Below are 27,815 nucleotides of genomic sequence, written 5' to 3'. Positions count from 1 at the left end.
GAGAGAGAGAGAGAGAGAGAGAGAGAGAGGGAGGGAGGAGAGAGAGAGAGAGAGGAGGGAGAGGAGAGAGAGAGAGAGAGAGAGAGAGAGAGAGAGAGAGAGAGAGAGAGAGAGAGAGAGAGGGAGAGAGAGAGAGAGAGAAACAGAAAAAGAGAGAGAGAGACGGCCAAGAGTGGGTGGTGGCCTTCACACGGAAGTCGGACGTCGAGCGGAAGCAGGATAATGGCGATGCCCGTTTGACGTGATAATAATGGTGACGAAGGAGAGAAGCGTATGTCCATCGCACGGCTGTCGACGTTATGGTCCCGCCGCGACGAACTGGAGGAGAAAAATGCCACTGGGATTTCAGCCACGAGGACCCCCCCAACAAACCCCACACTATCCCCCTCCCTAAGAGGGCCGCCAAGAGCTGTGTCAGGAACCCGCCATCCTCCCGACCAGCAATGATATATCGGCGCCGCAGATTCGGTGTCGGAAAAGGGTCCTCCCCACGTGGAATCCTCGTGGGATGGTCTCTTGTTGCGTGCGCATAAGCCATCATTCCATGAGCAATGTAGTCTCAAAAATAAAGTTTCAAATTGGCCAGCGGAACCAAGAGCAGCACGAACTACATCCGAGGCCTCCTAAAGCCAAGTGGGAATCCACCCACCTGCCGACTGCAGACCCACGTTGGGCAACACTGACCTGGACGCTCCCACGGATCCCGCCCACACGCTCATTCGGTCGCCTCTTCGGACGCACGCCATCCAGGCACGGACCTCAACACCCTCTTTCCTCTTTGCTATCGAACATGTACCGCAGTAATAATAATAATAAAAAAATAATGAAGAAATGAACTGTATGAGAGAAAGAAGGAAAAAAAAACTAATATACAACCAATTATATAGCTCTCGCCGTCTGCTTTCCCCCTTCATTACAAAAATGTTTCGACTTCATCAACAGCAATGCAGCAGCACGGCGAGTTCCGCCTCGTGAGGTTAGTGACATATGTAAAACGGCCAAAACAGAAGCTTCCGTTCTGTACTTGCTGCTAGTAGCTCCACTCCCCAATCCCCTCTCCTTCCCGCGCATGCAATCCCTTCCGGATGGCGTTGTTATGAACAAGTTCGTAATTAAGTCGAGACTGATAACCCTTTCCACTGATCTAATCCACTTACATTGATAACAAAACTAATGATTGAGTGACAAAGACTCCAATTATTCATAACGATACAGAATCCCTTTGCATGGTATCACAAAGCAACGGTTGGTTACTTAAACTTTCTAAAGATGACAAACGCTAACCTCTTCGCAAAACATAACAAGGTTTGTCGGAACACTTTCACTTCAACGACAGTCATCCTAAAGATCTTCAAGCATCCGCCTATATGGGAAACCCCTCCAACAGTTGTTAGCTTCTATAGGTGACTCAACTATTTCTAAAGGTAAACTATCAACGAAGGAAAACTTAAATCCACTGTTATTTACCTGCTGTCCATATTCCACTCGTCTGCTCACCTGGAAAGAGAAAGGCAATGACACGTTAGAGGAAGATATTATTTCACGATGATGGCGAGACGGAAGGGGATTGCACAGGGGGAGAAGGGCATCGCAAAGGAAAGGATAAGGGGAAAGGGAGGGATAAGGAGAAGGGGAGAAGTGGAGGGGCGGTGAAAGGAAGGGAAGGAGGAAGGTTTGGGAGCGGAGGCTGAATCGAGGAATGGACGGGAAAGTTAGAAAGGTAAGGGAGGAGAAAAAGTTGGGGGGTACAACCAATTATTCAATGATAAAAAACGACGGCCAATGCAATAAAGTCCTATAAAAACATGCATTAAAAGTAATCATTCTAATATAATACAAAACATACAATTAAACCATAATTAAAACAATGAGGATTCTAACTTCTTTGATCTACGTATGACAACTACTCGAGTTTCGAGATTTTAGAAGACTGTATACTTGCATCATCGGGAGAGAGAGGGAAGCTGGAGAGAGGGAGAGAGGGAGATGGGGAGAGGAGAGAGGAAGAGATGGAAGGAAAATCTAGGACATTAAAATCGACGGGGCTATATCTTAGTATATAATCTGGCGATTTTACCGGTTGGAGTAAAGTAAGGAAAAAGAGAGGAGAGATGATGATAAACAGGATGGGAGAGAGAGGGGGGAGGGGGGAAAGAGGAGAGAGGAGGGGGGAGGGAGGAGAGAGGAGGGGGGAGGGAGGAGATAGGGAGAAAGGGGGGAGGAGAGAGAGAGATGTACGTACGTACATACATACATACATACATACATGCATGCATACACACACACATTCATAGTTGTGCTCTACATGAAAGAGTAACAGACTCGAACTGTAGTGACCAGGAACGACATTCCAGGGATCACTGGACAAGTCCCACAGGTCCTCCGGGACACGTGAACCCGCTGGGTAAGAATACGAGTTCCAAGACTGTTGCTTGTCGACGGCGGGGTTACCGATGGGAACGATGCATTAACACAAGGACAACAGGGCCATCTGGTACCACAGGAAATAGGGCCGAAGCGAGGGGGGGGGGAGGGGGTAGAAGGAAGGTGGTGGTAAGTGGGCCATCCTCTACCCATAGCGGGAAGAGAAGGGAAAAGGAATGACCTAAGGATCTCCCTGACCTAGAGACAATAAATCTTCCTTCAGCGCCGGCATTCTAATCTTAGACAACCTACTAAGCAGAAGCTTGCTTCGCACGAGGAAGCCGTACGAGTGCAAGCGACGAGTCGAGCAAGAGAGGATGTACTGGCAAGTTCCTGTGCTGGCGCGGAATTTTGCCAACCCTTGCTCAGAGTGAAGAAACGTGGCCGCACTCTGCTCTGTAAGGTATATCAAGAAGACCCAAAGTACACGCAGTGGCTGACTCATACCATGATAGTTAGGGCTGCTGGTGCTGCAGCATTTGAAACAGTTGAAGGCACGTTGAAACAACTCGAAAAATCTCTAGCCGTTCATCGGCCCTGCAAACAAGCCGAGTAGTCGTTCCAGGACACGGGAAAAAAATGGCGGGTAAGGGGAGAGGGTTACATTGAGTAAATGGGAGGGAAAGAATAGAAAGGGGGAAAGGCAAAGGGAAAGGGAAAGGAGTAGGCGAGTGGGTGAGAGAGAGAAATCTAGGCCATTAACCATCGACGGGGCTATGTCGTAGCATATCTGGCGATTTTACCGGTTGGCGACAAGGCTCACGGAGGTTTGGGGGCACAGCAGCGAGAAGCAGGACGAGAAAGAACGGAGGAGGGTGGGGGGGGGTTATGAAGGGAAAGGTAGGAGAGGTGATGATAAGCATGGAGAGAAGAGAAAGCAAATTGAAAAATAAAGGAATGAGGAAGAGGCGATTCAAAGGAGGAGGGGGTAGGGGGTAGGGGGCAGGGGTAGTAGTGGTAGTAGTAGTAGTAGTAGTAGTAGTAGTAGTAGTAGTAGTAGTAGTAGTAGTAGTAGTAGCAGTAGAAGGAGAGAAAAAGGAGGAGAGAGAATCAGCGAAAGAACAAGATAAGACGCATCCTGAAATGACCGAGTGATTGGCGTGCATTATCGATCTTCTCCTCAGTTATCAATAAAACGTATCCTGATATAATGATTGAATGACCTCTTCTTCAAGTTATCAACATTCCTCCTCATTTCCATAATAACTCATAATAACCCTATTCCACAACGCAGGCGGATACTCATCAAACTTCAACTGCCTCTATTTTTGCTTTTATCTCTTAATTATTCAGCTCTGCACTCGTCATCAGCCGATATCTGTTTTCCCTTTATGAATAGATACTTTCAAGAAATATTTAACCCAAGGTCGTTCGTGGGAAGAGGATGAAGAGGAAGGAAAAGAAAATATTGGAGAGGAAAAATCAAAAGAGGGCGAGGGAGACAGGGAGGGAGGAATAGGAGGAGGAGGAGGAAAAGAGGAATAAATATCAAGAGTAAATCAACAAAACTCTTAATCTCTTCCTCGGTGAAGATTTCTCCGAAGAATGTAACCAAGAGCAGATATACAACTACACGCATAAAGAGGTGACCGCCATTGCTAACAACGACGATGATTAATTGAAGATTCAGGGGCACTCCATTACGTAACAAAAAATCAAGCCGGTAATCAGTGCAGGTCGTTTTTCAGTTACATATCTCCATTAAAAAAGGCGTGGTGATTGATGTTAAAATTGATAAATAAATTGGCAGGCACGACTACAATTAGTTAGCACGAAGTTCCTCCGTCAAAATAATTATCTCCAACACACGACCATTTAAGACAAGATAACGCTAAACAACATTGAAGGAGAGAAAAAAAAAACTTGTATCATGGTCACTATCTCCTACCACTACCTCGGGAGTGACGTCATCCGCCGTTGGGCGATAAACTCTAATGAAACTTTCAATGATTTCTTCCTCTTCTACATCTTGCACACATACTACAAAGATAAACAAGTATTTGAATAAATAAAGGAAGACCGAAAATACCCCTCTCGAAAGAGTTTGGCAAAGATGGAACTGTTTTCCCGTTATGTGCACACGTGTGGTCTGGCGCAGTGTGTTTTCCGTGTACCCACGTGCCCTTGTACAGCAAGTGTCCAGCAATGGGCTGAAGTCATTCCTGTCACAATAACCTCCCCTTCCTCCTCCTCCTCCTCCCCGACAATACCCGACTTCTCCGTTAAACCTGTCTCTCTCTCCGCCCGCGCTGCCCACTCATCCCTGCATCCACCTCATGCATCTGTGCTTCCTTCGTCACCATTCGCGGCTGAGTATTTCAACACTTCCTCATTTCGTAGGATCCCTTGCCATATATCTTGCCTCTGATTACTATTCATCTTCATTATTACCATCTATCATAGATTTATATTTATTCAGAAGAAACTTCTAAGCAAGTACTTTTAAACCTAACTCCTGAACAACGACCATCGCCTCGTTCCAGGGTTAAAGGGTCTTTTCACAATTCTGACGAAACTGCCGTCGCAATACAGGAAAAAATGATGATCGCAGTAAAAGTGAATCCACGATGTCAAAGCATGCAAGGATAATACAAGACAATGCAACCCCCCTTAAAAAGAGAAAACAATGACAGGAACAGAATGCAAAAGCACAAAGCACTCTCCCCACCCCCCCTTTCCTTCCAGAGGATCTCCCGTTACTTACACTCGCAGAGCAGAATCGTCTCATCGAGATACCCGGAGCTCGAGAAAACCTGTTTTCAGCCGACGGGGGAGGAAAGGGGAAGAGGAGGGAAAGAAGACTGGGGTAAGGGGTAAAGATCCGGTGCGTGTGAGATGGAGAAGCATTTCGAGCTCTGCACCACTTCTAATCATATCAATATATAAGCAAGGGGTCCCTCCTCACTTTCCTCTCCCCTAGAGCACCGTTTCGTGAACGGGCTGTGGAACGAACCGGCGGTCAAGTCTTGCTGCAATATCTGAAGACGAGACAGCGCAAAGTACAGAAGAAGAGGTCACCCGCAGGCAAGAAGAATGACCGAAGCAATTCCTCTCTGCAAACAGTGAGCGAGCAAGGAAAGCCTATAAGCTATCGAAAATGGATAAGTTGCTCTAAACAACCGTTTCGTAACAGGTCTGAGAAAAGGACAATTAATTACTAACAATTGATGTTACACCGGCACGCGAAGCCCCTCGGACGTTGACACCTTTCTTCATTTTTATCGGATCAGGGAGAAAGGTAATGAGATGGAAAACATTGATGGAGATAAACAGGCTACAAGGAAACTGGTAGGTAAAACACGACTTGAAAAAGGTACTGTGATCACGGCGAATGAGAAAGGAAATCAGCAACTCTGACAGGGTAAGAAACGTGGACATTTAGATGGATAGATGGGTAGATGGTTTGACGAATAGTGAAAGAAATGAGGGGGGGAGGGAGGGAGGGCGTCTACAAAAGGGTAGAGATGAAACAGATGAACTGCTGTTGTGAGACCTGAACCCGGTCGCTCTCCACGAGGTCGTGATCCAGCACACGCGACCGGGCGAGGCGGGCGGGCAGGAGGGCAGGAGGAAGAATAGGATGGTACGTGTGGGTGGAGCCGTGGCAGGTTCACTACCAACAACAGCGCCACCACGATCGCTTCGGGCAATAACTCTCCTTCACAACCAGCAGAGCGTGACTCCGCCTGCCCAACCATACCAATTCACCCAAAGCTCGGGGTATCCTACCAACTCCTCCACCCGGACATCTACGCCAGAGAGAACACACACGCGGAGCACGAAAAAAGGTTCATCCTGACGAGTCACGTTGAACGTTCTCTGACCCCTTCGCGTTCGTCGCCGCTGCCGCCAGTGCTGCTGCTGCTGCTGCTGCTGCTGCTGCTGCTGCTGCGTGACAACGTTCTCTCCCGCCACACAGCCAACCCTGGGATCGTCCACGCGACGTTGTAAAAACGCATTATGGTGACTGACGCTCACACAAAGGAACGCTTAGATATTTATATATTATGAGTTGGCGGGATGCAAGGAGAAGGCTAGGGATAGGATCCGAGGGGGGGGGGGGGTTGGAGGGAAACAAAGTGACTGACATCCCTTATCTTCTCGTTCTCACATCTTCAGCTCTTTCCTCTCACCTTAGTCATTCGTGAACGCATGTCGCATCGGGCCAGCTTATGGCGGCCTGCAGTAGACAATACCCATGTCAACAGCCGGGATTTCTGGCCAATGTGACAAGCGTTGTTGGACTTGCAAATGAAGAGCAGCTCGCCACATTCCAGCCACATGGCTGCAGGGCGCATGCATTAGCGACACGGGCACAAAGTAAGTCTAACATGCGAAAGATTACATGACCAATGTATATAAGACAGATTTTTATAAATACAGCTTGTACATCATGGGTAAAATATTACTGTGAACTTGTACAGACTGGCATGTACACTGGCATGCGTTCCTTATCGCCTCGATGACAGGGAACACCTATATTTCTATTTTCCCGCATGAATAATGACTCATATGGCAGAATGGTGGAGTTCAGTACAATTATTAATAGACACGGTGTTCGTCAACAACTGCACTTAGTGTGTAATGCGATTGTCGGTCTGGTAGTGTTGAGGACAAGGCACATGAAGTTGGGCTGTGAGGCGAGGCAAGTGAGGTGCGCTCTACATGCTGCGGTTAGAGCAGATGGCGATGCTCATGAGACGACCATTAATTCGTCTTTGGATGCAAAAAAAAAAAAAAAAATTGGCATACAACATCAAACCACATACGATATTCAAAATTCACAGTTATAAGGAAAAAATGATGAAAAAGTCAATGTGCGGGAGGAATGAGGGAGGGGGGATAAAAAGGTGGGTGGGCGTGCGAGCATGAAGCCAAAGCCGGAGCCGCCCGAGGGAGGAAGCGTGGGCTGGAGGGCGAAAACCTTCCGGACATGTCACTGTCACGGTGTCACCTGCCCTGAAACACGGACCTACACGGCCCCACCGACGCCGTCTACTCGCTGTGCCTCATCGATGTACAAATTCAATTAAAATACTACCCTGCAACACCAAATCCGCCCCTCCCCACCACACTGCCCGCCGCAACGAGGCATGCACGAGGAGTGTGGACACAACACATCGTTTTATCTTTTTCTCCCCGGCACTCGTAGTAGTGATCTCAAGCAGCCTTGGCTTTATATTAAACATATGTCAAGTTAAGAGGCCAACGAGACGCCCACCCGCCGGCCCTAGTGGCAAATGGTTCTTCTTGGGCGGACACGACGCGCCGCGCCCCTCTGCTTCAGTCAAGGACACGTATCCTACGGAGTTCAATTCCCCCCTCGTAGCAGGATCTTCATCCCTGTCAAGACGCGATTCCTTGAGAGGCTACGAGTTACCAGGGCTCGCATGTCTATCTTTGTCACTTTCTAAGTTGGATCAGGGCATCTCTTGTCAAGGCAAATACATACTCGTCTGCACTAAGGCAGTGGAACATAAATCTCACAAACCGAACCAACGTAAATCTTTCGGTTTGCATTTCCATGTGAAGTTCTCGCCGTGATTTTGAATAAAGAATGGAGACGATCTATAAAGATTATCACATAAAATGGACAGCCGGCATCCCCCAAAACGATGAGGATAATCTGGGAAAATGCGAAAGAATGAAACTTCCCGAGATGAGCTGCGGATAAAGGCGGCGTAAGACGTTAAACGCCCCAAATCATCGTCAGCGGCTTGTAATGGTAATGGGCGAAAAGTAACAATGGCTGATAAGTTTGATAAGGCCAATAGTCAAGAAATACACATGCATCTCCACACGTAAGCACGCATGCATACACATACAATTTTGTATTCAGACATACTTAGTATAAACAAAGATACCTGGAGTATCACAACATCAAATGTACAAATTTTGACGAATGTGCAACAAAAAACAAGCCCATTAGAGTAGGCTGTACACGAAAGGGATGTCACATCACACACGTCAAAATAAACAGGATAGAGTAATAACAAGCGGATGGCGTCAGGCAGGTGCAAGGATATACTCATAACACTATGGACTGTGGAGCGAAGGGGATGTATGTAGATAAAGGGTGTGTGTGTGTGTGTGTGTGTGTGTGTGTGTGTGTGTGTGTGTGTGTGTGTGTGTGTGTGTGTGTGTGTGTGTGTGTGTGAGGGGGGGGGGGGTAGAGTATGTACTGGATCACCAACGTGTACATCGCGGTCGCTACGCATGAAAGAGGAGATATTAAGTGGTTTGTGCTTTGGTGTGGGATTTTTGACTGAAAGGGGTGTGGCAGCAATGGATGGATAGTTGGACAAGGCGAGAAATCCTCCACAGCGTGTGGCGTTGAGAGCCGCCGAATACATGATCGAAATTATTCCGAAAGTGGATCGTGTGCGTAATTTTGTCTGTTATGCTATTTGATAGGCGGTGGGAATCCCGGATTGGTGGGGAGGGAGGGCAGAGTGGGTGAGATACTCTGTGCAGGTTGATGTCATGACGTAACACGGCGACTGGTCATGTTTGGGAACATGGCCCAAGACGAATATCATCCGAAGATAAGATACTTCCGAGATCATAGCGAGGGCGTGGTATCATGGGTGGGCTGGACCGATGTGTGGGGGTGGTGGGCGGGGTGTGTGGCTGCAGTGGTTGGGACGGGCGGGGTGTGCAGGATCGATGATGGTGGGTGGGCGTGAGTCACCCGGCCGGCCGCTGACTCAGGATACTTTTACCTCGCTGTTTCCTCCACAGAGGCCGTCCTCAGCTTTTGCCTGCGCCGCCTCCACATTCGTTTTACTGTACATTCTTGAACCCGCCCGGATAACTGGTAACACCTCGTCGACTATCAGGAGATTCGCATTTCACACTGGATGCAAAATGACAAAAGGTACTTAGGTCTACACGAGCATTCCCCGAGTACTATCTCACCTGGTTTCGCCCTATGACATGCCTGCAAGCAAGCAAGCAAGCATGCGAGAAAGTGAGTGAGTGAGTAAATTAGAAAGAGAGAGAGAGAGAGAGAGGGGGGGGAGGGAGGGAGGGGGGGAGAGAGGGAGAGAGAGAGAGGGGAGAAGGAGAGAGAGAGGGGGGAGAAGGAGAGGGAGAGGGAGAGGGAGAGGGAGAGGGAGAGGGAGAGGGAGAGGGAGAGGGAGAGGGAGAGGGAGGGGGAGGGAGAGGGAGAGGGAGAGGGAGAGAGGGAGAGGGGGAGAGAGAGAGAGAGAGAGAGAGAGAGAGAGAGAGAGAGAGAGAGAGAGAGAGAGAGAGAGAGAGAGAGAGAGAGAGAGAGAGAGAGAGAGAGGGCATGGAAACGTTAAAGTCAGACTCCCTCGTCGCATCAGCGTCCCATGGGAATTCAAAATGCCAGAAATAGCCCGAGGAAAACCGCGACTTCCCTTCCAACAAAACGTAATGCGGGGCATTTGCATCTGGGTCACCTACATCTCAATACAATAAGGAAACGTTGGGGAAAGAAAAGAGAATCAGAAATGATGATAAAGCATACTGATCCTGCCGTCCATTTCCATTTCGTCCCCCCTCCCTCCGCCCACATCACAGGTAGCGACGGCCCGCCATGCATGCTTCGGTGTATGTATCCTTTCGAGGCATCGGCGAAGATCCACAGCATGTAGTATGTGGGTCAAAGAGACACTCATGGCCACAGCATTAAAAGGACGGTTTAGTGCCGGCCTGCATAATAAAGGTCCCCCTCACGGCCGGTCAATAAGCATATCATATTCGCTTAACGGCACTTGTTGGCATGCACTCAACGCCTCGTGTATTGGTATGTCTGGGGTAATCTGTCATGGACATGAATGGGTGACCCGTCTGTTCACTCCTAACGTTACCTATCCAATCTATTTTAGTAAAGCTATAATTATAGTCTTCTTTTATCTTCCCTTGCTTTCATTTGTATTTCCCAAACATACAGTTAATATAATTATCTGAACATCGACATTATCATAGCACCATTGCTAATATACAAACATAAAATATTAACTTCAAAGAATAAAAAATGGTTCAATATCCACCAATCTACACCAATGCTACTCGAAGAATCAGAACAAATTTGCCACTTCCGCCATGACGCGTGCGAAGATAATGATGAAATCCAGAGCCCAGATTAATTGCAGCCATGGCGAGTGTAGCATATATAAAAAATATACAGACAGCCTCACAGGACCCATGGCAGTGCGGGAAAGCAGAAGCAGTCAGGGTTGTCTTGTCTCTGGTGATTATTTATCATAGGATGTCAACACGACAATGATAACAATATAACATACTAGTATTAATATCTGTACTGACTCTGCTGTTTCTTCCTAATACTCACTACGTGAACTGAAAATTAAATGAACGCCACAAATGCTAGCAACATCGACAGACAGACAAACCACAACAGACAAGCCGACCATCCACAAAAAGTAGTATTGGCATCTGCACCAGCCAGATCAAGAGAGGCTGAAGCTTATTCTGATCAATAAAACCGTTGTTAGTGATGGTGGCACCCTCAAGGCGGTGGCGTCATGACCTTCCGCATTACTCCTGGCGAATTCTTGGCCGCCTGTTTCATCGAGGCCACCCTGCTATGGTGCGCTCCCTTATGCCCATACTCGTTCCATCCCTTCCTGGATATGTCCATATACGTCCTTTCCTCTCCCTCTCCCTCCTTCATGTACACCCTGCATATTGCCCATACTCCTTCCCTCCTTCCACCCTGCCTGTTGATGTCCATATACGCATTCTGCCTCCCTCCCTTCTCCCTTCCCTTTCCCTACCCTCCCCTTTCTTGTAACAGCAGGGTTAAGCTTTAAATCTTTGTACGCTGTGGGTTCATTCGAGTATCAAATTCACGGAAATGCAGCGTTTCACGACTGCTTTCTACTCTAGGCGATTCAGGGAAGTTAGAAGAGTATACCATTTGGGTAGTTTTTCACCCCCTTGCCTACACACATGCTTCCACCATTCTGCTCAAAGTACAGACTTTAGTCGTTATATCATTAACGCCCTCCACACACACAAAAAAGAAACTTGATTACTACAAAGTGTCCCCAAATAAGGCAGTGGGATAGTTATTTTTATCCGTTACTTTACCACCCCCACAAAGGAATCCGCGAAAACTACCTCATCCATAAATATAGCCCCTCCTCACCCCCTCACCCCAACCCCCCCCCTAAGCTCCTACCTCTCCCTCAGCTGTCTCCCACTCTCCATAGAAAGCCAGCAGTTAAGTAGTATACATGCCTCACAAAACAAGACCCGATCTCCACCACAGTAAAGAGATATTGCAAGTAACCCTTATCGTCACCAAAAGGACAAAGAAAAAAATTCAAAACAAACATTCATACATATATACAAACAAACACAGTCTCACTCTTTGCATCACAGGTAATCACGTGGCATTACAGCTGTAGGACAAAGTCGCGATTCCACCGAGTGCGAAACCAGAGAAAACGCAACGTGGTGGAGGCGCTGTTGGCTATGTATGAGACTAGTCTAGAGAGCGTGTGAGTCAGCACAGGTCGAGAGTACCGCGTGACAGACGGTTGGCAAGCCTGCTAGCATAAACACACCACACAGTTGCCAACCTTCGCCAGATTATAGGCCCGACGAGTCTCGGCGATTTCCCGTACCGCTCAACTGCTCTTTAATTCACAAGGCATGCCACCAACTGTGACATCACACCTCGTTTGTATCTGAATAAAGTCAAACTCCATGTGTTCTATACAGATCTGAGTTGAACAGAAAGCATTGGGAGACCATATCAAGTTCGGGAATGCACTCTATTCGGGAAGGGAGGGGACGGGAGGGGGGGGAGAGGATAGGAGAGGAGAGGAGAGGAGAGGAGGGGAGGAAGAGAGAAGAGAAGAGAAGAGAAGAGAAGAGAAGAGAAGAGAGAGGAGAGGGGAGAGGAGGAGAGAGGAGAGGAGGAATCAGAAAACTTTCCAAGAATCGCTGTACATCCGCTATAGTAGGAAATGCAGATGTATAAGGCAGCTCGTCTACCTCAGCGCGCAAACGAAGATAGTCCAAGCAGGAAGGGCAAGAACACGCGGCATCGGCAGCCGCAACGATGGCCTGGGAGGTCAGGAGGTGCTCATTCGGGCATTATTTGAACTCATGGGCTCCTGAAGACTACATCATCGCTTCAAAAGCTACTTTAGACGCCCGCATCCGCGTTTTTCGGAGGGCCTTCTTGGATTATTGAACATTCTCTGGAATCCAAAGTATCGTGTAATAAAAGCTGGCCGAGTTGAGTGGAAAGTGTGTATGAGGCGAGGAGGAAATAGCGGGCATGAACGTGTATGACAGCAGGAGCCGGCACGGGCAGTGGAGCGGGAGAGACTGTGACTGCGGAAACACGGCCGGGTCACGGGGAGGGAGAAGGGGGGAGGGGAGGGGGGAGAGACCCAAGGGTTGCCGCCAAGACCCCTACCGATCACCTCCCCTCCCCAACCCGCCCTCATTCGCTCTCTCCCCACGTGCCGGGCGCTCTCTCTCTCTCTCTCTCTCTCTCTCTCTCTCTCTCTCTCTCTCTCTCTCTCTCTCTCTCTCTCTCTCTCTCTCTCTCTCTCTCTCTCTCTCTCTCTCCCTCTCCCTCTCTCTCTCTCCATCCCCCTCTCTCTCTCTCTCTCTCTCCCCTCCTCTCTCTCTCTCTCTCTCTCCCTCTCTCTCTCTCTCTCTCTCTCTCCCTCTCTCTCTCTCTCTCTCTCTCTCTCTCTCTCTCTCTCTCTCTCTCTCTCTCTCTCTCTCTCCCTCCCCCTCTCCCTCTCTCTCTCTCCATCCCCCTCTCCCTCTCTCTCTCTCCATCCCCCTCTCCCTCTCTCTCTCTCCATCCCCCTCTCCCTCTCTCTCTCTCCATCCCCCTCTCCCTCTCTCTCTCCATCCCCCCCCCCTCTCTCTCTCTCTCTCCATCCCCCTCTCCCTCTCTCTCTCTCTCCATCCCCCTCTCCCTCTCTCTCTCTCCATCCCCCTCTCCCTCCCTCCAACCCCTCTTCACTGCCCTGTTATCCGGCGCATCAAAATTCGAGATAGCAGCAAGCGGCGGCGCCCTGACGGAACCCCTCAGCGAGCCCTCCTCTCCCCGCGACTGTGCGTGAGGAGCGGGAGGTTGTTTCACTTGATACGGCTGCCGGTCCTGCTGTCTTTGTTTCTCACCGTCGCCACGTCCTGCCCTCCCTGCCGACACACACCGCAATGGTTCACTACCCCGTCATTCACCTTTCCTTTACAGGACCACTACCTGTTACCATTCTCGACCTCCTCCGCCTTCTTCACTTTACTAGATGACTGGTGATCCTTCGCCACCTCACCAGCTTCTTCCCTCTTCCTGCCCCCTGCCTCCTGCCTCCATACCTCCATCGTTCCCTCCCTCTGCGCCATCCTCGCGCCAACTCGAACTTTTTAATTGCCTCTCTCCGCTTTCCCATCGGACTCGTCCCTCATTCCGCCCGTTTCGCACATGACTGGACATTCAAAAACAAATTGCTCCCAATTAGACGAGGTTTGAGATCGGTCCATCTTGCTCCCGGACTCTTTTATGATTTGCTTGTCCTTCCTTGTCCCGTTGTGAAGATGGTTGTTATTCTCCTGCCCCTCCTTGGCTGTAGCACAGGCTTCCTCCCCCGCCCACGGAGGAGTCTGCCTCTCCTGTCTCTCCTTCCCACACATACCCACGTCCTTCTGCTTCGTGTTATTGCGTCCTTTGCTCCCCTTCCCTCCGCCTTTCACGAGATTATTACCCCTAAATCTCACTCCCTTCCTCCTCTTAGTCTTCTCCCCTCAACCCATCCATCGTCCAATTGCCCCTTCGTGCATCCCGCTTGCGGTCCTCCCCTCGCTCGTCCTTCTTCGCTGGTTTTTGTTGGTCTGTAAAGCCAAAATGGCTTCCATTCTCTCTATCTTCGTTTAAAAAGACTCCCTCGTAGCAAAAGTCATAGGCCTACTAGAATAGTGAAAAATAAAGAAACCGGAAAATGCTTTCTGCTAACTCCACATTTTGGCAAGATGACAGTTTCCCTACAAGTGCCGTCAAAGCCACTCTCGCCCGTGAACTCTTACCTGAACACTCTTTCTCGGTTTTTATCTGCTCGGCGAGTACCATTAACTTCATGCCTCTCGGCATTCACACCTGGATGCCGATGCCCTCGACCCCCACGCCTCCCTGGCCCCCTCCACCAAACCACTGCTGTCATGCTGCTGTAACCCCTCAGTCTGTCCTTTTTACACTGCTTTCTGGTCGCTTTCACCTGCAGCCGCCGTTCTCACCTTTGTTACTTCCTCGGCGAGATGTTTCGGAGCTACTTTCTCTCTACAAATTGTTTTATATTTTCCTTTTGGGAGAGTGAGGGAGGATGGAAGGGAGGTAGAGAAGGGGGAAAAGAGAGAGAAAAAGAAAAAAAAAGAGAAAAGAAAAAAAGAGAGAGAGAGAGAGAGAGAGAGAGAGAGAGAGAGAGAGAGAGAGAGAGAGAGAGAGAGAGAGAGAGAGAGAGAGGGAGAGGGAGGGAGGGAGGGAGGGAGGGAGGGAGGGAGGGAGGGAGGGAGGGAGGAGAGGGAGGAGAGGGAGGGAGGAGAGGAGAGAGGAGAGAGAGAGAGAGAAGGAGAGAGAGAGAGAAGGAGAGAGAGAGAGAGAGAGAGAGAGAGAGAAGGAGAGAGAGAGAGAGAGAGAGAGAGAGAGAGAGAGAGAGAGAGAGAGAGAGAGAGAGAGAGAGAGAGAGAGAGAGAGAGAGAGAGAGAGGAAACACGCAAGTAGGCTGAGCGAGGTCTTGGCCAAGTGGTCATCTGCTCGCGACTCCCCGCCCCCTCCCACACACGCCATCTAATCCCAGACATTCCACACTTGCCTCTCGTCGCAGGTACGGTTCAAAGGCAGTCGTCAGAATTCACTCCATGCCTTAGAATTTCCGCCTCCAGTCCTTATCCTCATTCAATGCACGGCGAAACAACCCGGAAAATAAAAAAACGATTTAACATATCCCACCCATTTCTTTCCCTTCGTGCTAGAATAATATCTACTTGCACTAATGACAATACCTACTTCAGGATGAGGATCGCCGATACCGATAATTCACTGCGCCATGTCATGCTTTGTGTTTTTTCCTAGCCAACATTACCTATTCCCGTGGAGAGCAACAATAATATGAAGCGAAATAACAGTTTAAACGTTTTCACATACATCCAGCAACGTGTTCAGCTACCATATTCAGATCATTAGATATATACCATCATATCGGAATGTTAAGGTCAGCCTAATCGGAAATTCGTGGATACCATAATAAGACGGTACTTCGACCCGCTTTAAAGCCAATATTTGTTTCCAGTATCTAATCATTAACAGTCTGTTATTGCGTAGGCGAATGCTATTTACACGCAGCCAAAATACTTTATCACGGTAAAAATGACAACTCGGATCAACAATTATATCTAAGGCTTGACACAGATGGATAAGCTTTATGTGGTGAAAATCAATCCTATCAAGAGTAAACGAGATAACGTTAGCATGCAATCGGTAAGAACAAGTTTGGAAGAAAAAGTTTTCATGACAAGATTTTCCATTTCTCCCGTGATCCAACAACACTACTAACGGGGATGCACAGAAGCCTACGCTACACCTCCACATCCGCCAGCTACACAACATTTAGACGCAAAGAAGCGCCCAAACAGCGATAAGTGCATGGGATCGAGGTGGTGAGGCGGTCGTCGAGGCACTCCTCCCCCACGCTACGAAGGGGGGGAAATTAAATACATTTTAACAGCTAATGGGTGTGGGAAAGGTCACATGCATTTGTCTCAACAAGTCAGACCTGTTAAGGAACACTTCTAAAAGAAACGGAACTTGTCTGCGGCTTCAGCACCAAGCACGCCAGAGAGCAGCCACTCCACTGCGAAGAGCGTAGGGATAAAGTGGCACTAATAAAGGCAAGAGGCGCAGTGTCGCGGGTGTGGGTGGAGCTGGAGGTGGTGGCGGCGGCGGTAACCGGGCCCCGGCGTCAACCACAACTGAGGGGCTTTTCCCACGTCTTCTTCCATGATCCATGACAGTGTTACTCAATGCTTAGCATATCCTCCTCGTCTTATAAGAATGAGGATAATTGGGACATGAGTTTTATTCTTATTTTTACTACGTGCTGCAGTTGCATTACTAATATTTTGTTCGTTTACTCTCAAGGTTGTGCACATGTAGTTGTAGTGGAGGAGAACGAGAGGAGGAGGGCGGAGGTAGAGGAGAGAGAGGAGGGAAGAGGAAAAGAGAAAAAATATAGAACAGAGAAGAGAGGGTGGGAGAGGGAGAGGAAGGGGGGGGAGAGAGAGAGAGAGAGAGAGAGAGAGAGAGAGAGAGAGAGAGAGAGAGAGAGAGAGAGAGAGGGAGAGAGAGAGGGAGAGAGAGAGGGAGAGCGGGAGGGAGAGGGAGAGGGAGAGAGAGAGGGAGAGGGAGGGGAGGGGGAGAGGGAGAGGGAGAGGAGGGGGAGGGAGAGGAGAGAGGAGAGAGAGAGGGGAGAGAGAGAGAGAGAGAGAGAGAGAGAGAGAGAGAGAGAGAGAGAGAGGAGGGGAGAGAGAGAGAGAGAGGAGAGAGAGAGAGAGAGAGAGAGAGGGAGAGAGAGAGAGAGAGGGAGAGAGAGAGAGAGGGAGAGAGAGAGAGAGGGAGAGAGGGGGGGGAGAAGAGAGAGGGGGGGAGAAGAGAGAGGGAGAAGAGAGAAGAGAGGGGGAGAAGAGAGAAAAGAGAGAGGGAGAGGGAGAGGGAGAGAGAGAGAGAGAGAGAGATAGAGAGAGGGAGGGAGGGAGGGAGAGAGGGAAAGAGAGAAAAGGAGAAAGACAGAAAGAGAGAGGGAGAGAGAGAAAGAGAGAGAGATGAGATAATGGGAGGAGGGGATGAGTGAGTGAGTTACAGCTAGCTAGCTTGTGTCTGTGTGTGTGGTTACCATACACACTGCTGTCAGATCGTCATTGCAGCCAGGGCCGCCGCCCAGCTGTAGTTCTCGAAAGGTAAAGCCAAGCAAGGCCAGCCTGAGCAGACGCCAAGTACCGCATGAGTAACAGCCTCCCGAGTCCGCCGGTAAGAATCCTCGCGTTCAAGTTCTCACCTTTAGGCTCGCTCGCGAATGGACCAACATCATCGGATTCGGCTGTTAAGGTAGGCCTGGTAGGCAAGCAAGTAGATACGAAGAGAGGAAGATCAAGCAGGCAAAAGCACAAACATAGCTAGCGTCATCCCAGACTGGTTCTCGGGAGGGCTGTGTCACTCTATAAGGACCGTGACGTCACCCAATCATCCTCCACCTTCTCCCTCCCTCCCTCCCTCCCTCCACTTGCTCCCCATCTCTACCGCTTTGCCACAGGAAACTGCCGCATGCCGGATCTGAGCACCACTTCGTCCGAGTCCTCCTCGCCAGACAGCATCCTTCCCTCAAATCCCTCCCCCTCCCCCTCTCCGTCACGCTGGTCGCCCGGTCCGCGCGAAATCACGTCCCGCTACCCTCCCCCTCTCACTGAGCGGCGCTCCTCACGTACTTCCCTCCATGCGAAAATCGCTCCTTCGCAGCGATCTCACTTTCGCATTCGCACCCACAGCCGCAGCCATAGGAAATGAGTGGTTACGTTAAGGAAACAAAGCCGAAGGGCGGTGGCGGCTGCCCCCTGATCCGGAAACTATTGGCAAACTTTCGTAAATCAGTTAGGCCACTTTAATCAGCATCTGATATACTAATCCCGGAGAGCTGTAAAACGGAAGTGAAAAAGATAGAGAAGCGAGTGGAAGGCAAGAAAAAGAAAGAGGGAATGGTAGAAGAAAAAGAGAAAGCAACAAAAAGAAGAGTAGAGAGAGAGGGGGGGGGGAGTGATTGTGTGACTCCAAACCAACAGGATTAATTGAGAAGGGATGAAAAGGGGATACATTAAACTGCCACCATCGACGCCGCCCGCCCGCCCGCCCGTCCGCCCGTCCGCCGCCCGTGAGAGCTTCCAGCCAGGAGGAACCCACAAGAAAATCGATACTCCCATCACCACTTCCCTGTCGCGCCTCCCTCAGGACCTCCCTCAGAAGTACCGTGCTATCGCTCACACTTCCAGCTACTTGTAGTTGCACTTCAACCCCGTCCGTTTGTTTTCATGTCTAACCAACTTGAAATCTACTTCCTCCTTTCCGTCTGTGTATACCTCCATCGGTCTCACACCCATTCATTATATAAACCTAGTTCTCTCTCTATTACACACACGATGCCAATCATAACCACGCAATAAAATGCAAACGGAAGCCCTATATAAAAATTCCTTTTAACTTGGAAGAATTCGCAGAAAGAGACCGAGTCATGAAGGAACGAAGGATAGCATGGTAAAGAGTATCACCACTGACGGTGATAGTGTGAATGAAAAATAATCTCCATACTGACGGCGTCTGAATACGGTATGACGATGCGGATACATATGCATGGAGGGTTAATAAAAAAATTAAAAAATGCTGCTCATTTCTTCTGCTAAAATGATAAGCCTTGGACATGAAAGACGACTCGCAGGAAATGGTAAGAGGAGGCTTTGTACGGAGGAGGGGGGTGGGGTATAAGCCAGGTACAGACGTAGCTATAGGGCTGGGCGGGCGAAAGGGCAGCAGGTGGCAGGAACAAAGCAAGAACCGAAGAAAAGGACTGGGAGGAGTGTGATGTACGTAAGACACTATTTTAATATATCACTGAGCATATTTCCCGGGAAGGAGCGTAGGAGTTGCAGCTTGAGACAAGTGATGACACATGAATAATTAAGGGGAAATGGTAGAAGAACGTCTGATACTCGAAACAAGAGTTCAGAGATTAAAAGTCTGGGAATAAAGATAAAAAAAAGGTTTAGGGAGCGAGGGTTACCGTATAAATTTCGGAGCGAGGAAGTCTTTGTCTGACGATATTTTTATGTCGACAGATATTTTTATCCGCTAACTCCTAGCCTAGGCCGGGACTCCGCCGTGGATCAAGAGAGGGCTCCAAAGACCGATTCTAGCAAAGCATCCAACCAGGGAGCCAGCAAAGCGCGGGGAGGGGGGGGGAGGTGAATGCTGATGAGAGCCAAAGAAGACGGGTAATGAGAGCCCAGACGCACGAGTAACCCGATTACTTATCCTGTAGAGGGACTGTGGAGGTGAAGCAACTCAAGAGCATGTATATGTGTGTGTGTGTGTGTGTGTGTGTGTGTGTGTGTGTGTGTGTGTGTGTGTGTGTGTGTGTGTGTGTGTGTGTGTGTGTGTGTGTGTGTGTGTAATGATGATGGCCCGGGGTAAGTAAGGGAAGGAAATGGGAAGACTGTCTATTTGGGTTGTAGATACGCACTTGTCACTAAAAGGGCTACTCCTATTGCTGCTGCGGAACGCTAAGGAGGCCTGCCTCGAGATAGGCCTAGTAAATAACCGTCGTGAAATTTCGGCCATCACGTGCCGAGGCTGGTGGGGAATACTAGTTGCCAAGGGTATAAGCTCACGGAGGGTCAGAAGAAGGGAGACGACAGCCAGAGCTCACCAGCAGTGATGTGGAGGGAGAGCGCTTGCTAATAAAGTTGAGGGGACAGTGAGAGCAAAGGGAAACGCGGAACTCGGGGCGAGTCCGCGCCAGCTATGGCGGGAAGGCAATGCTAGACAGAGAAAGGACAGAGAGGGGAGACTATTGGCGGGAATGCGGCCTGAGTACTACTGCTGCTGCTGCTGCTGCTGCTGCTGCTGCTGCTGCTGCTGCTGCTGCTACTACTACGGATTAAATAGGAGGGACTTGGAGGGAGGGGTTCTTCTAACACCCCTAAGACGAATAAGACGAAGAGAAGGAACCAATGGTAGTAGTAAGGAGGAGGAGGAGGAGGAGGAGGAGGAGGAGGAGGAGGAGGAGGAGGAGGGGGAGGGGGAGGAGGAGGAGGATGGAAGAGAAATGCAAACTAAGGCGAGAGGCAAATAACGACAAAGGGGGAAAGGGGAAAACCCTAACAGCATGGGGAGACCAGCAGGGATACTAACCGAGGGGAAAAGGGTTGCACCTAAGCGAAAGGGCCAGAAGCTGTCAACAAGGGGAAGCTTTGGACGTCGGGATAATGGGTGAGCATACATAATGTACTATCCAGTCTGTTTCCCCCTCCCGTATTTCACACGATGCCAACATAGCATCGCCGTTTACCACCCGCACGCGGCATGGCGTGTATGTATACGAGCACAAACGAACAGCGCCATGCGCGCTTTAAACCGAGTGCACAACTATTAATTCTAGATCTACACCGATCCTCTATATCAAAACTATATCCACTAATGGTCTTCTAAAAATACTTAACATATGAACACTTAGCTTACACCAACATCGCTCCATGCTACACTTACCTGGAAAGAAAAAGAAAATGTGTTTAAGATATTGTCAACATACAAAGGCAGGAAGAATACATCCTAATATAAACAAATACAATTCTAATGTACATAAGAAAATATCTCAAAGAGGTCAATAAAAAATCCAGGTGAGCCAGAACAAAAGTTGACCAAACATTATTATACATATACTAATGTCATAGACGACTTGGCCATCACAAATACTCTGGAGTATACAAGATCGAGCAGAGACAGACACACAAGGAGAGGATGCACAGTCCACGCGGATGAAGTTTAATATACTTAACGGCATCTGTATAGAAAAAAAAAATGATTCAAAGAAGGAAGACAGACTGCGATAGAGGAATTTAGTGCAGTCGATGGAACAAGATGAGGGAGGGAGGGAGGGAAGGATAGAAGGAAAAACGAATAGAAACAGACGTAAGAATACAATGAGCACGTGGAAAGTGGGAGAATTAAAGCCCTAAAAAGAGAAAAATGCCAATAAAAACAGAAGAAGACTGAAGAGCGATAAAATATACGCACACGCTTGAAACACTTCAGCTAAATACAATCCCAAACAACCAAGTGTCATTTAAGAGACATTTGTGGAAGCTTGCCGGTATCAATTAACTAGTAAAATCGACTATTGGCAGACGTATATCATAAGGAAGGAACGAGGGAAGGAGGGAAGGAGAGAGGGGGGAGGGGGTAGTTTGGAGGGAGGGAGGGAGGGGAGGGAGGGAGGGAAGGAGGGAATGGAAGGTGGGGTGGTGAAGGAAAGGGAACGGGGGCAACCACATGATGTAAAAGACGAAATAGGAGTCGACATCCTGTATCGACATTACAAGGAAAGTAAATGGAGAAAAGCCACACAAAAACAAACAAACGAGAAAGTCGTCGAACGGAATGGTAGAGGAGGATAAAGGGGAACGGAAGAGGGGAAGCCGGAAAGAGATAAAAAGAGGAGATGGAGAGGAGCGGAAGGCCCGAAACAAACACATTTCGTTCCCTTGAGGCATTGGGCCGGTGCGAAGGATGCCAAGCAGTGCCATCCGCCCACGTGACTCACAGTGCCAGCTGTGACCCTCTCTTAACGCACACATATCCGACAGAGAAAAAAGAAATGTGCTACTACAAACAACCGTCGCTGCAAAAATACCTCTTAGGAATAACGTGAAATAGGGGAAAGGAGAAAGGGCGAAGGGGGATAAAGACATGGAAATAAGAAAGACGAAACGAAGGTAGGTTATGGAAACGGTGAGAAGAGAGGGAGGGAGGAACATGGGGAATGGGGGGAGGGGGAGGGGGAGGGGGAGGGGGAGGGGAGAGAGAGAGAGAGAGAGAGAGAGAGAGAGAGAGAGAGAGAGAGAGAGAGAGAGAGAGAGAGAGAGAGAGAGAGAGAGAGAGAGAGAGAGAGAGAGAGAGAGAGAGAGAGAGAGAGAGAAAGGGAGATAGAGAGAGAGAGAGAAAGGGAGATAGAGAGAGAGAGAGAGAAAGGGGGGGAGGAGAGAGAGAGAGGGAGAGGGAGAGAGAGAGAGAGAGAGAGAGAGAGAGAGAGAGAGAGAGAGAGAGAGAGAGAGAGAGAGAGAAAGGGGGAGATAGACGAATAGAGAGGGAGAGAGAAGGAGAGGGGGGAGGGAGAGGGAGAGGGAGAGGGAGAGGATGGGATAAAGAGAGAAAGATAGATAGATAGATAGATCGAGAGACAGAGAGGCTAAAGAAATTTGTGAGAAATACAGAAAGATCAACTGGTGGAATTGGAGGCACCATGAAGAGCGAGCACGAAAGCTTACTCATACGACGACCAAGTACTTAAAATCAACAGCGCCACATACTTAGCAGATATAATACGACTAGGTTTCATGTCCAATAAACGGTGACAAATGAACTACGAGAGTAGTATTAGTAGTAGAAATAATGGCTATGATGATGTCTCAATACTAATGTAAGAATAAACATGCTCCTAGCCGATGGATAGTTGGATTCTTCGTGATAACGGACGTGCATAAGATACCTCCAACAAAGTTCAATGGGTCAACTTAAGCAACAAGTTTAACAAGCAGGTTGCCCCTCCCACTCTTACTCGCCGATACAAGCAACCCTCTACACGTGTCGTACCTACTTCAACGGCCATAGAATGAGACGGTTTACGTTGCGCAAGCCCTGGTCGACGTTGAATGAACTGATGTACAACAAAACCAAAGCACAGGAGGCTAATAATAAACTTTGGAATCATCGACAATCGCAAGTGTTTTTAAACAAGAGCACCTGCGCAAATCCACTGCGGACATCTGTTCACCTGGAGGCTCCTTTGTGCTGGGTGTTTATCCAAGCCCCGTAGCCATGAGTTACTTTACTTTTATGTGTAACTATATTCAACTATATATCAGTCACACACACTCCCCCTTAACCTCCCGCGGTAATGACAACCTGTGTAGCCTAACACTTGTCTTCTCATACTAAGGGGTCGTCACACTCGATGCTAGCGAATCCGCAGAGGGAATGAGAGCAAGACAGAATTCATGTTTCCGTTCCCGACTTCATGGCGGCATCCCCAAAGTTTATATATATTAGTAGTCGAAAATCAAAAAACGGGGGAAGGGAGGGAGAGGAAGGGTGATATCGAGGAGGAGGAGGAGGAGGAGGAGGAGGAGGAGGAGGAGGAGGAGGAGGAGGGAGGAGGAGATGGAAGAGAAAGAACAAGCGAGGAGAGGGGGGGGGGGAAGAGAGAGAGAGAGAGAGAGAGAGAGAGAGAGAGAGAGAGAGAGAGAGAGAGAGAGAGAGAGAGAGAGAGAGAGAGAGAGAGAGAGAGAGAGAGTGGGGGGAAAGAAAGATATATAGAGAGAGGAGGGTGGGGTTGCAACGGGCTCGGGTCAGTGGCCGGGCCCAGAATCTCCCAGTTGCCTTAACCGCACCTGCCCTCTCACCCGTCCGTCCTGCCGCCCCATTCACCAAACCATCCACTTCACAATTCCCGCTTCCTATTCGTGCTTCAGTGCTCACAGAATGCCCTTGTCCTAATGGTCCCCTAAGAGCTGTACGGGCCCTGCTCTCAAAATCTACCTGTTGTCCTCACCATTTGCGCGTCAAGTTCACACGTGTTATGCAGAAGGGAGCGAGGGAGAGGTAAAGAGAAAGAGGAGAAGGGGGGGGAAGGGGAAGGAAGGAAGAGGGAGGTGATATAGGTAGAGAAGGCGGGAGGGAAATATAGAGAGAGACAGGGGGTGGGGGAAGATCCACGGCCTGAAGGCGAGGATGATGAGCGAAGGGGGTGAGTGGGGGTGGGTGTGGGGGGACTTCGAGACACGCCACGCACCGCTACCACTTGCGATTCTCCCACGCACAAACACGCCCACGAACCGCACGGCAACGCACACATTTTGGCGGGTTACTCTCTCCCAAGATTTTATGAACACGCTGAGAGGCGCTGCTGAACTATGCGCTATGTCGCCGGCGCTAAGTATGTATAACAGACCATATAACAAATCAGGTTTGCATTAACGAATACCCCATATTCCTTTAGATCTTGGAGAGACTCCATAATTAGTATGGTCATCACTCTCGAGACAAGGCTTTTGCAATCTTTAAGGGACACTGCTCAACCATCTCGATAAGGGAATTGGAAAGAAGGGTGAGGAAACACAGGTAAAAGTGAAGAATGAGAAAAATACGAGCAGAACAGAGAAGAGAAGAGAGGAGAGGGAGAGATTGGAGGAGGGGAGAGAGAGGAAAAGGGGAGAGAGAGAGAAAGGAGAAAGGATGGAGAGAGAGGAGGAGGGGAGAGAGAGAGGAGAAGGAGGGAGAGAGAGAGGAGAAGGGGAGAGAGAGAGGAGAGGGTAGAAGGGGAGAGAGAGAGGAGAGGGTAGAAGGGGAAGAAGAGAGGAGGAGAAGAGGAGGAGAAGAGGGGGAGAAGAGAGGAGGGAAGAGGAAGAAGAGAAGAGAGAAGAGAGAAGAGAGGGAGGGGAGGGGAGGAGAGAGAGAAAATGTAGGTAGAAGTGGGAGAGAAAGGAGAAAGTGTGATGGGGAAAGGGAGAGGGGGCGGGAAGAATGGGAGGAAGGAGAGAGAACGCAGCCGTAAAGAACACGTTAAGGGGCGGAGTCCTGACAGACAGCGGGTGTGAAAGAGTTCTGCGAAAAGAGGAGCGCGTGTAAAGAGAACGACCGTGGTGAACACAACTGTATAGAGGACACCGCATGCGGGCTGGAGCATCACGGGCCGGCGTTGTGTGGTTCACGTCCCCGGCGAGTTCATGACCAGGGGAGACATGAGCGGAGCAAGCGGTCTCCGCCCGCACTGCGAGGGACAATAAAGACGAGTGTCGCTCTCAACGCAGCCAGCACACCGGAGTTCATGACAGGGTTGCCAGAAGCCGCCAGCAATACCGCCGGCTCACCGGGACGCTCTTCAGCACCCACACATACACCAGCCAATTGCATAACCAAGCTATACAGATACTAGTGTACACATACACACACACACACAACCACCGTGACGTCCTAAATCTTTATCAACTGCTAAGAGGATTCAACAAAGCATTATATAAACAAGTTTCGATCCATCATTTACGTTGGCAGCTAATATGGTCAACCACAGCAGACAGGTGAACAGCGGGCACTTTGGTATGCTGTAGTATAATCCCACTTACTGCCGAGGACACGCCGCCTATAAACCTGACATGCACCTAATATGGCGAGGAACTAGCGGTCTACACTTCACCATCAACTTTGTTTATTGCCAGAACACCTAGAGACCCAGTGAGAGCTTTCTTTCTTGGTTTTACTTGAAATAATGAAAATGTTTGACGCTTGAGAAAGGCCACAACCGTGATTTCCTATGTTCACATCATAAACATTGAAATAGATGTTTATAATATGAATTATAGAAGTTTACCCTCAGAAGTTCAAAATCTGTTGTTGGTGTTTTCTAATTATCACTATTTAAAGCCTTGGCGTATATATAACATTTTCAATTAACCATGTCACCTGATATTCTCTTACGGATAACCCCGAACCCTTCGCCCGTACAGCAAACAAAGCGCGGCACAATAGTACTCGCATAAATGGAAGTCCGGGCGCCCATGACATACACCGGTAGCATTTTAAGTAAAGTACCAGAAATGTGTGCATACAGCAGCCCCGAAATCGGGACCACCACGGGTTGACAAACAGAACATCGTCACAGGGATACTCGGTGACAGGTGAGATGTCAAGAGAGCGGACGACGACTCTCCTTGATGACATAGCAGATGTTACCACTTCCTCCCCTCCCACGCTCCGCCACCTTCACCACCACCGCCAGTTGGTCCCTCCACAATCGTTTCAGCAACTCTCGCTCGCTCCACCACGCTTTCGAGTCTCTGCGGCAGCTGCGCTTCCGGAACCTCCATGCAAACGAAAGTGCAAATCCTTTGCCTTCTTTAGACCGGGACAACGAGCCTGAGATTAGCAGCCTGCACTTCCTTGTTGTATTGCCCTGGTTCACTACCCCCGTGAAAACTGCACAGGTAGTCATCATAAGAAAACGGCTTCGGCCAAGAAGGTTCTGGGACCAGGCTTGGTCAACGTGTCAAGAACTTGATACCCGACGACAAAACCCTTCCCTGGCAACAGACGTTCAAGTCTACCCTCATCATCAATAAGCTACTCTCTAAAATTTATAATAAGTTAAACCCAGACTGCCATTCACCTCTGGGGAACTGACAAAATTTTCGAACTATCTCCGCAGCGCCAAACGAAAGTTCCATACAGAGACCGACTACTATGAACCTTCCCACAGGGTTCCCTGCTCTTTCTGAACGCGACACTCACTTCGTCCCTCACTCGCTCGCTCGCTCACTCATTCACTTACTTCCCCCTCTCCCGACCCCCCCCCTCCTTCCCCTCTAGAAGCGTCCAGAGGGGGGAGCTGATGAATTAGGTGCCAAAGCAGGGAACCCCTCATCCAGCCACCAGGGGATGTGTGTAGAAGTGTGTGCATAGTGACGTGATGGCGAGGATCCTGGAGACCCCTGGATCAGCGCCAAGTGTAGGAAGTGCGAGGGAAAGGAAGGCAGTGGTGGCATGGACGAAAGATGAAGGACCGGGGCACAGGGGTTGGGTGGATATATGATAAACAAAAGAGAGATGGAAGTGGAAGAGGGACTGACTGACGTGTGGATGGATTGATAAGAGGAGTGAATAAGAGAGGAAAGGAGAGGCAGAGGTAGAAGAGGAGATGGGATGTAGGAGGGTGGAGGGAGGGAGAGAGAAAGGGAGAGAGAAAGGGGGAGGGAGGGGGGATTAAGCATCAGCACTGCTTCTGGACGGGACATTACAACAAACACCAAAATATCAAGTTTACTAGTATATATCTTAGTAACACTGATGCTTTGATGAGGATTTTTTTCGACAACAGTAAAATATTGCATAGGAAAAAATGCATAATAGAATTCATGAAACAACTACCCTGATAATAAAATGCGGCTTCGCCATTAACTGCAATACCTACTACACTAGTAACACTGCAGTAAGCCTTTCCTTAATTAAACCTCCACAGCATAACAAATCAACCGGCACCTTAGAATCAATGATGATTCGCTTCATCTTTGCTCCATAATTACCGAAGAATATAAATCAGCATCACATCGTTACTCTAGTATTCTAGAAATCAGTCAAGTCAGGAAATCAGTACGATAGTTCCCTGAATGTGTCGTACCGGTTACTAGTAAGAATCATGAAGTTTGGGTTCCCAATCAGCCAGTCTTCGCCGGCACATGCCTACTTGGGGTCGAGCCAAAGCACGTCTTGACTAGATCTCGACTTGCTTTTCTTTGATTCGACTTTCTCTCCAATAAAAAAAATGAAATTTGATAAGCATAACTGAGATAAGATATCAAATCAAAGAAACAAATACTCTAGCACTCGATCAAAAACAAAGGGAAATAAATATGAAAAATACAATAAAACAATTTGGGGTTCTACTCAGTTATCAAACAAGCACAGTGAGCTTGTCATTGCCAGAAGCAGCAGTACATGAACAAGGTTCAAGAAGGTTGCCAAAACACCTTGCGCTCACTAAACGGCCGGCGAAAACTGGCGCGCGGCATGG

At 49.0% G+C, this 27,815-nt stretch overlaps 1 protein-coding gene across 35 annotated transcripts in view; it reads right to left on the bottom strand.

Moving 5' to 3' along the window:
- Nucleotides 1-27,815, bottom strand: part of pum (pumilio) — a 253,835-nt gene that overhangs the window by 102,446 nt on the left and 123,574 nt on the right. For 26 of the 35 annotated variants that reach the window (XM_086541209.1, XM_086541253.1, XM_086541275.1 and 23 more), the window contains one exon: nucleotides 1,468-1,497. The exons of the other annotated variants lie outside the window; for them this stretch is intronic. In XM_086541209.1, coding sequence (XP_086397335.1) covers nucleotides 1,468-1,497 — 30 coding nt within the window. The remainder of the gene's footprint in view (nucleotides 1-1,467; nucleotides 1,498-27,815) is intronic. 35 annotated transcript variants of the gene reach the window in all.

Source organism: Penaeus japonicus, unplaced genomic scaffold, assembly GCF_977035675.1.
Source record: "Penaeus japonicus unplaced genomic scaffold, GWHDUDI00000001_assembly GWHDUDI00000001, whole genome shotgun sequence".
In the NCBI taxonomy this organism is placed as follows: Eukaryota; Metazoa; Arthropoda; class Malacostraca; order Decapoda; family Penaeidae; genus Penaeus; species Penaeus japonicus.
The sequence above is the reverse complement of the archived record's forward strand: the minus strand, read 5'-3'. Positions and strand labels throughout refer to the sequence as shown.